Source organism: Ornithorhynchus anatinus, chromosome X5 (genome assembly GCF_004115215.2).
Source record: "Ornithorhynchus anatinus isolate Pmale09 chromosome X5, mOrnAna1.pri.v4, whole genome shotgun sequence".
Lineage (NCBI taxonomy): Eukaryota > Metazoa > Chordata > Mammalia > Monotremata > Ornithorhynchidae > Ornithorhynchus > Ornithorhynchus anatinus.
In genome coordinates this window covers 33,111,287-33,120,605 of record NC_041753.1, presented here as the reverse complement: position 1 = coordinate 33,120,605, position 9,319 = coordinate 33,111,287, and the positions used below count along the sequence as shown (strand labels likewise).

The 9,319-nt window shown below is 44.1% G+C and overlaps 1 protein-coding gene across 2 annotated transcripts; it reads right to left on the bottom strand.

The window, feature by feature from the left end:
• Positions 1-1,136: 1,136 nt before the first annotated feature.
• On the bottom strand, positions 1,137-8,182 carry LOC114808194 (phosphorylated adapter RNA export protein-like). Of its 2 annotated transcripts, none has more exons than XM_029056142.2 (5): positions 8,013-8,182; positions 6,103-6,701; positions 4,748-4,868; positions 2,953-3,036; positions 1,137-1,666 (listed from the first exon to the last, which is right to left on the bottom strand). In XM_029056142.2, the coding sequence occupies exons 1-5, from the start codon at positions 8,121-8,123 to the stop codon at positions 1,397-1,399; spliced, it is 1,185 nt and encodes a 394-aa protein (XP_028911975.1). In that variant the 5' UTR covers positions 8,124-8,182; the 3' UTR covers positions 1,137-1,396. The 2 variants fall into 2 exon arrangements, with proteins under 2 accessions (XP_028911975.1, XP_028911974.1); XM_029056141.2 differs by having other exon boundaries at positions 6,103-6,704; positions 8,013-8,181.
• Positions 8,183-9,319: the final 1,137 nt, after the last annotated feature.

The following is a 9,319-nucleotide window of genomic DNA, read 5'->3' as shown; positions in this document are numbered from 1 at the left end:
CGGGTGGCCTGGACAGACCAGGGTCGAGCAGCTGATGGCTTGTTCTCACAACACACTGGGGTGAGAGGATACTTGGCCTCCACTCCACTGCCTGGTGAGTTAAGGGAAATGGCAGCAGCAGCAGTGTGACTGAGATGGTGACAACCCTTCTCTTCCTTCCTGGCTATTCCTCTTTTCCTGCTGCCCCCAGTCAGGGCCCCATTCTTTCTTCATGCCTCCTCAGCTCTCGGCCCTAAGATCACCCCCACACTCACCATCAAAAGGTTGCCCCTCCCGCTACAGATCACGTGTCCAATGTAAAGAAAGCCATCAAATTTGAGACTGAGATGAGCAATTTTTACTTGGTAAAATTTTGGGGTTCTTTTTATACTGGTCAATCCTAAATACAGTAAAAACGCCTTTTTACTGCTTATTTTTGCTTTTTTATTTCCACTGTCACAAAGATAATGTGTAAACTAGCAAATTCTGGAAATATTTCTGCCAAAAAACCACAAGCATTGTGATTTTTTGGAGAAAAGATGCACTTTGAATTTTTTTAGGCAAAGTGAGTTGGTCTTATCTTAACAGTAAAAGAGAGCAAGTCAAGTGAATTGCTGAAGGTTATTATTTTTGTTTCCACTACAGATCGGAATTTCGTGATTTGAAATAAGATTAGGAATACATTAAGACCATAGACCAAAACCTCTTTGAAAAGCACGTGTCCATCACTCACTCCTCATGGTTACAACTAACAAAACATTATTGGAATGGTGAAAACTAAGTATGAACAGGTAACAAAGAGACTTCACAGTTCTCTACAGTTCCAAAACTGAAAAAAAAAAAAAAAAGAACTATGAGTCAGTTTGTTTTCCAGCTGCAGAATTGTGCTTTCTAATACAACTGGGGATCTTTACACGGATTAGCCCAAAAAGAATTATGTACCAAGCAGTATCAATTTGAGGGTGGTTTGTCATCAAAAAACTCACAGAGATCACAAGATCATGTTTACTAAGTTTTTAGGTCAAGTCCCAGATTGTGAAGAGCCCCCACTTTAGGTTCTTTTGGGAAAAAAAAATTCACAAGCAAAATTGTGATGGTTCCTAACGAGAAATGCCCATATTTACCTTTAGCAACTTTTTCATAGATATTGAGAATGGTCTCAGACACTTAAAAGTTTATTTTGGAGAGCCAAAAACAGATTGAAAATAGTATATACACCAATACAAAAACAACAGACAAAAAAACCACAATGAACTTATTAGATCAATTGCCCAAAACATGAAATAAAGCAATTCCTCTTCCAGTCCTCATATTTTCTTTGCCACATTGTAAACAAAAACAATCAACATAGTCCCAACAATAAAACAGCTAATTTTAATGTTTTAGTTGTTTTTTTTTTTTAGTATTCAAGACATCATTAAAAGATCTCCAGATCGTGAGAATGATCAACCTCGATAGCTTCCTCTGAATCTAACTTAATTTCACTATGTCCTTCCTGTGAATCATCCAGAGAGGCCAATGCCTCATTTGTGTCGCTAGCAAAAGTTTCTCGAGATGCATCATCATATTCTTGAAGATTGAGACCTTTAATAGCTTGCTTCATCTTTTTCCCCAGGACTTGTAGTCTTCTCTTCTTTGCTGCTTTTTTATTTTCATATTCCTTCTGGTTTTCAATGTAGAAAATTTCCTTAACAAAGGACATCAATTTTATTAATTCTTAAATTAACTAGTGTCTAAGGAAAAACACATCACACATCACAAAAGGAAACAATTTAAACCAGTTATTCAGATTATGAGAATTCTATTTAACTGAGCATTGGCAAATGGAGAAGAGGAGAGGGAAGGGAGTGTCAGTCTTTTCAGTCACAAACCCCTAGCCCCAACTGGATCCCAACATTAGTGTCATCTTCATAAACTAATGTGAATGAGAGAGGGAGAGAGAGAGAGAGCGCACGAGCACACGCGCTCGGCGCGCATGCATCCGTCTAACAATGTTTTCACCAAAATCTCCCTCGGGTAGGTTGAAGAAAGGAGTGGGGGGCCGGGGGAGAGATGTGAAAGGAGGAGAGGATTTGACCATCTATGAAAGGAAATCAATCAATAAGTCTAACCAAATTAACCTGTATCTACCCCAGCGCTTAGAAACAGTGCTTGGCATATAGTAAGCACTAAATAAGTACCATTTTTTTAATTGAGTGCTTACTGTGCAGTGCACTGTAATAAGCGCCTGGCATAGTACAGTGGACTTGGCAGACACATTCCAAACTTGGCAGACACATTCCCTGCCCATAATGAGCTTACACTCTAGACAGGGAGACAGACAATAATATAAATTATGGATACATTCATAAGTGCTGGGGGGGGGGGGGTGAAAAAAGGGGTGCAAAACCAAGTGCAAAGGCAACAAAAGAAGGGAGTGGCAGAAGAGGAAATGAGGGCTTAGATGGGGAAGGCCTCTTGAAGGAGATGTGCTTTTAAGAAAGTTTTGACGGTGGGGAGAACGATCGTCTGCCGGATATACAGAGTGAGGGCTTTCCAGGACAGAGGGAAGATGTGGATGAGAGGTCAGGGTTGAAATGGAGGAGACTGAGGTGCAGCGAGTAGGATGGCGTTAGAGGAGCAAAGCGTGCAGGCTGGGGGGTGGTAGAAAACTAGGGAGATAAGGTAAGGGGGGCAAGGTGATTGACTGCTTTAAAGCCAATGGAAAGGAGTTCCTGTTTGACACAGAGGTGAACTGGGCAACCAACAGAGGTTTTTGAAGAGTGGAAAAACAAACATGGCCTGAATGCTTTTGTAGAAAAATAATATGGGCAGCAGAGTGAGGTATGGACTGGAGTGGGAAGACACAGAAGGGATGCAGTAATCAAGGCAGAATAGGATAAGTGCTTGGATTAACCTGGTAGGTCCCTGGAAACCTGGTAGCAGTTTGTACGCAAAGATTTTACTCTAACTTTTCAATGCCATGATGTTTACCTTAATTTGTTCTTCAGTTATGCTAGGAGTGTTTTTCAACAAATTCAGATAAACACCTCCAGGTGTTCTTCTTCTGCTTCCGTTCTACATAAATGAATGCAAAAGTTTTACTTATATTCATCCACCCAGTTAGTCCGTCAGATAGACTGTTAAAACCCTCTCTATTCATTAGATGTTAGATTTATTTGTATTTTTTGACCACCTACTGTGCAGAGCCATGTGCTAGGCTCCTGGGAGTATGTAAGAAGACCAAAAACAGAGCTTGGCCTCAAGGTGCTGTTTTTTTAAAGCTTTTTTTTTTTTAACAATACTTTTTAGGTGCTTACTCAGTGCCAAACAGTATACTAAGCACTGGGGGAGATACATGCTCATCAAGTTGGACAGAGTCCCTGTCCCACAGTGCTCACAGTCTTAACCCCCATTTTACAGATGAGGTAACTGAGGCCCAAAGAAGTGAAATGTCTTGCCCAAGGTCACATAGCAGACAAGCGGCTGAGCTGGGATTAGAACCCAGGTCCTTCTGTCTTCCAGGCCTGTGCTCTATCCACTAGGCCATGCAGCTTCTCAATTTAATATGGGAGACGGGCTGACACAAATGATACAGAGACATCTCCCTTAACCGTACAGAGCAGCAGCATGGAGTAGCAAATAGAGCACGGGCCTGAAAGTCCAGAAGGTCAAGGGTTCTAATCCAGGCTCTGCCACTTGTCCGCTGTGTGACCTTGGGCAAGTCACTTCACTTCTCTGAGCCTCAGTTACCTCATCTGTAAAATGGGGGTTGGAACACAGTCCCCGTCCCATGTGGGGCTCACAGTCTCAATCCCCATTTTGCAGATGAGGTAACTGGTTGGTTCCTTTATTTAGGATTCTTTAGTCTCTTTAAATATATTCAATTTCTGTTATTGCATTTGATAATCACTTTTGTCAGGCACATATGTTTAATTCAATAAACTAGTGAAGTAGGTAAACTGGCTACATTATTTGTTTCGTTAAATGTACTAGGCAGTTCCTGCTCCATCCATGGCTTTTAAATGTCTAGTGCAAATAATTTCCAGCTGGCCCTTTCTTTTTTTTCCAAAATAACCCTAAAAGTGGTCCTCTCCTTGGAAACACAGGAGGGAGTATTCTCCTGGAAACAGCTTGAGATTTTTCGGTGCATATTCAAGGGTATTCTCAAGTGTTTCTTTGGGCTGTCTTTTCCATTGCGCTAAGCCACAGCATCAGAACTTCAACCCAATCCCTCTAGCAGCCCGGGCCTCTGCTGTAAGGTAAGTTTGCATTTTCTCACCTGTTCTTCTCCTCCAAGTTCCTCCAACCAGTGTTCTAAATGTGTGGATGAATTAACGTAGACCATTATATATGCAGTTGTCTTTCAATTTTGAAGACAACGCCACTGACTGACAATGAACTTCATCTATGAGTGTGTGTGGCACTGAAAAGGCCAATGTGAGACTCACAGCCCTGGCCACATTGTGTACACAAAAAGTCTTTCCCACGTTCCGTCGTCATGTTTACCACTGGCAGTTCCTCTCTCTGCCTCCTTGTGTCTCGTTCCTTACAAAGCTTTTGCTCAAAAACGGCCATCCTTTTCTTGATAGCAGTTTAGCACGTGCACAGTGTGGTGGAGGCTGTGGATCCCCCAATGGCTTTTTCAGCCACAGGCACTCATATGTGAACTACACGACCAATGGTGTCTTGTGTGAATACTAAGGACAATGACGCTAAAAACAATCCTCTGAAAATCATCAGTTACACAACATAAAAGCAAAGGATTAAGAAGAGCAGTTTTTCTCACCATTATAAAGAGGCCGCCATTTTGTTCCACTTCAGCAGTTTCCACCAGCAGCTCAATTGCCTTTTTAATCCCAATTATTCTCACTATTCGGGCTATCAAGTCTTTCTTTGGTTCCTGCAGTCTATAAACAAATAACAGAGAGCTAATTCTGTAATTAATCTGTTATTCTCCCTTACAGGAATGAAAGAAACCTCTTACATCATTTTGCTCCCAGTATGACTGACCTGAAATTTGACCGAATAGCTATGAATTCCAGAATTATCTTCATTTGAAACGAAACACACAAAGATAAGCTTATGAGTAGAATACTACGTTTTCCAAGTCTCCAAACAAAGCCTAACATTAGATAGAGTTTACGGACAGTTGGAAAATGTCTAAACACAAGTCTAAAAATAACCTCTGAATTACCTATTCAACCTTCATTCAAAATCTCTATCTGGAACAAGAAATCCCCCAATCCTTCACCAAGTGTCATCTGCCCTTCTACTTCTGGGGCCAAATCTTTGGAATCCCCCCGACGGGAGTCACACTTCAAGATCTCAGAGAAGTCACCCTCACAGACCACGTACAGGCATATGAAGTCCACTGGCTTCACCTGTTTTGGACAAGTGCTAAAACAAATAGGCAAGTCCCAAAATTAAGGCTTTTTTAGTGAAATCTAAGAGCCGAGTGGTAGTACATAAGAATTCTTGAAATTATGGAAAATTAGAAACTCCAGAGGCTGGCTCTATCTGCTCCACTGTTCTACTCTGCAAAGAAAGCAAAGACTCCAGGTCACCTGCCTCCAACAGGAAATATCTCAAAAGGAAAGCAGCAAATCGTAAAGCTGTTGGGACTGACTGGATTCCCTGGCTGGCCTGTTCTGGCTGAATTTTCCCCTAGTAAAACATTTCTCCCTTGCATCTGAGCCCTGGCTAACCAGGAAACAATCAAATAAGACAATACGCTCTGCAGGAATTGCCATTTCTGATCTACCTGGACCATCTCAAATTATCACTTAACACAATGATCATAGTAATCTTTCAAAGTTCAAAAAAACCTAAAGACCCACAAAGATTTTCCATTAGCCCTATCTGTATTTATCAAAGCTGACTTTTCCTCTCCTAGACATATCTATTTCCTACAACGTACCCCCCTCACTACTAACCAAAGAGAACACAAGTACTGCTTTTGGCTGTCAGCCAACAAAGTTCACTCCTCAAATTCTCTACATACAAAAGCAAAGGTGATACAAAAAAGGGGAAGATCTTATTAAATTTATTTTCGGTCCATTAATGGATGTCTCAGGTTCTAGCACACTATTTCTTTCATTCGCAGGACTGCCTTAAAATGAATCAGTGAATTCTAGTTCTCACCTGAAGGAAATTTCATCTGCCACTTTTTCCTCAGAATCCTCTTCACCAATATCATACCGTCCTTTATAATTCATTTCTTGTCTGTCTTTCACAGGCCGTTTTCGTTTGAGATGGCTGTTTCCATTTTCCTCCTCTTTTGGTTCAATTTTTTTGTCATCATGCATGTATTCATACAACTCTTTGTCTAATTTCTCCGTTTCCTGCTGAGATTCTCTCATGATCTTTTTAGCTAGCAAATAATTATAGGTCTCAGACTGTCTGCTCTTGTCAATATTGCCCTCCATTTCCAAGATTCCAAGTTCAGTGGCTACCGCATCTTGGGTCTGTTCCTGAAGTACCATACCCCAGATGTTGTTCACCTTCCTCCCTCCCAGAAAAGACTGTTTCTGACTATTCTGACCAAACTGAAAAGGTTCCGCCTTGGGAGGAAGGTTGAAACATTTCTGGCGCTTTCGTTTCCACAGAGAACTGTCCTCATCTGAATCAGACACGCTTTCTTCACTGGAGTCCTCGCCTTTAATTGCCCGATAATGAGTTACCTGGGGACACGCTGTAATGCTGCTTGAGAAAGACCTGGCTGAGATGCCTCCAGCTGACACCTTCTGGAAATGAATGAAATACACGTAAATTTCATAAATCCCATTAAAAACGACAAAATGATTGGTGACATATAACTAGGTCCACTCTGGAGCAGGCCTCAGCTTTTGAGATGGTCCTTCCATATGTCTTCTAATGCTTTCTTTTTTTTAATAGTATCTGTTAAGTACTTACTATGTGTCAAACATGGTTCTAAGCGCTAGGGTAGATATAAAATAATCAGGTTGGACACAGTCCCTATCCCACGTGGGGCTCCCTAATTAGGAGGGAGTATGAATTATGCCCCATTTTACAGATGAGGAAACTGAGGCACTTGAGAGGTGAAGTGGCTTGCCCAGGGTCACAGAGCAGGCAAATGTTAGAAAGAGCCGGGATTAGAACCCATGTCCTCTGACTCCCAGGCCCATTTTCTTTCCATTAGACCAGGCTGCTCCTTTCTCTGCAGGTCGCATCCTCTTACCTACCATCGGAGCACTTACGCACTCACGACCTACCATGGCACTTTCGAATATCCATATTTACACATCCTACTCTTTGGGCACTTCATTCATTCAATGGCATTTATTGAGCGCTATGTGCTGAGCACTGTACTAAGCGCTTGGGATGCATTTCTTCCTCCTCCTTACTGTAAATTATTTGGTGCCGCCCCTTTAGATTGTAGAATCCTCGAGGGCAGGGATCGCGCCTTCTGCCTCTACTGAACACTCCCCAAAAGCGCGGTACAATATTCTGTACACGGCAGGCGCTCAACAATGACTGGTGTTCTTCAAAGACCAAGCCAGGTCAGTTTCGAGGGGCTCGTCCGACCCTCCATCCCGGGGCTGCCCCGAAATGGAACGAATTCGCCAAATCTAACCACCGGGGTGTTAAAAGAGAGAGAGAGAAAGAAAAACAAAACCTTTCGACCACGGTCAGTCCTTAGGCTGGAGTCTTTATGGGGAGACTGTGAGCCCCACGTGAGACGGGGACTGTGTCCGCCCCGATGATCATGTGTCTACCTCAAAGTTTAGTACTGTATCGGGAACGTAGTAGACTTTAACAAATACGACTACGATTATTATAAACCAGTGGGTGTGTTCTTTGTCCCTGCGGCTGCCGCCAATTTCTCCCATCTCTGCAAACGAGGGAGGGTCCAGCCATCTCGGCCTCCTGCCTCTCTTCCGCCTCACTCCCCAGCCCATCCATCTTCTAAGGGGGCCCGGGGCCCCGCTCCCAAACCCAGAGTCCCCCATCAACCCCTCCCCCCCCCCCGTTTCAGCCCCCTCCGATCCTGCTCCGGGAGCGGGCAACGATAGGTTCCCCCCGCTCCTCACCGATGGCAGCGAGGTCTGCGGCGGCCTGTCCGACTGAGCGACCGTCATGTCGGAGTCGGAGCCGGAACCAGAGAGCTCCCCGTCTTCCATCCCCCCGGCTTCCAGCGCCATGTTCCGTTCTGCAGCGAGAACACCCTCCCTCCCACCGGTCTCCCGGAAGAACAAGGGAGAGAAGGCTTCCGGACCAGGCGGAAAGGACAGGTCGCGCGTAGTCTCGCGGGGCGGGGGTGTGGGCGGAGCCGGGATCGGGGCGGAGCGGCCAACCCCTCTTGCTCTTCTCTCCGTGTCCGTCTCTTTACTCTCACTGCTACCCGTGGCCAAAGCCATCAATCGATGATATCTATTGAGCGCTTACTGGGTGCAGAGCGCCGGACCGAGCGCTTGGAAGAGGACGGTACTACAGAACTGGTAGGCACGTTCCCTGCCCACAGTGAGCTGACAGTCTAGCGGGGGAGACGGATCTCGCTGTGGGCGGGTAACGTGTCTCTACTGTTGCATCGTACTCTGCACCCAGTAAGCGCTCATTAAATACGATCGAACGAACGAATGACGGCCGACTCACTGACAAGCTATTTCGGGTAGATGCGAGGGGTTGGGGAGGGTGGGGGGTGATGGCACAGACGACATTAACTTCTATGGAAAGGGGAAGATTTGGAAAAAAAACACCCTCTCTGTCTCGTAGAGATCAGACTTTATTCTTAGTCTTATTATTCTTATTCTTTGTCTCCTCCCTCTCCTCGTTGTTGCTGTTAAGCATCTACTCGGTGCCAAACACTTTGCTGAGTGTTGGGGTAGACACGGATCATTGGATCAACAGTCCTCGTTACACACAGGGTTCAGAATCTAAGGACTTGATGAACTTCAACTGATTGAAGCCATACTGGATGGAAATTTGACCTCCTTCTGATTTCAAGAAAGAAAGAAACCAAAAAAGCCGAGGAACAATGAGGAAAAAAACCCCAACAAAAACCTCTATTCTTAAAGATTCCTGCCCCACCACCAGAGGCATTTTTTTCCTAGCGTATTCATTGTCTTGGAGAGGGTAGTTAGCAACCAGAAAATCTCAGATGAAATCAAATCTTACCTCCAGCAAATCCACCTATTAAATAACACAGAAGTAGAGGCACTCCTCCTCCAGGAGGCCTTCCCAGACTAAGCCCCACTTTTCCTCATCTTCCACTCCCTTCTGCATTGTCCTGACTCGCCCCTTTGCTCTTCTCCCCCCCCCCCCCCCCAGCCCTACTGCACTTAAGTATATATCTGTAATTTCATTTGTATTGATGTTTGTTTACTTGTATTGATGTCTG

Excerpts from the sequence above, each read along its gene's own strand:
- LOC114808194 (XM_029056141.2), bottom strand. The coding sequence starts at position 8,123 with ATGGCGCTGGAAGCCGGGGGGATGGAAGACGGGGAGCTCTCTGGTTCC. Across the intron at positions 6,705-8,012 it reads CGCAGACCTCGCTGCCATCG|AAGGTGTCAGCTGGAGGCAT; the intron begins GTGAGGAGCGGG and ends ATTCATTTCCAG. Across the intron at positions 1,667-2,952 it reads TAACTGAAGAACAAATTAAG|GAAATTTTCTACATTGAAAA; the intron begins GTAAACATCATG and ends TCCTTTGTTAAG.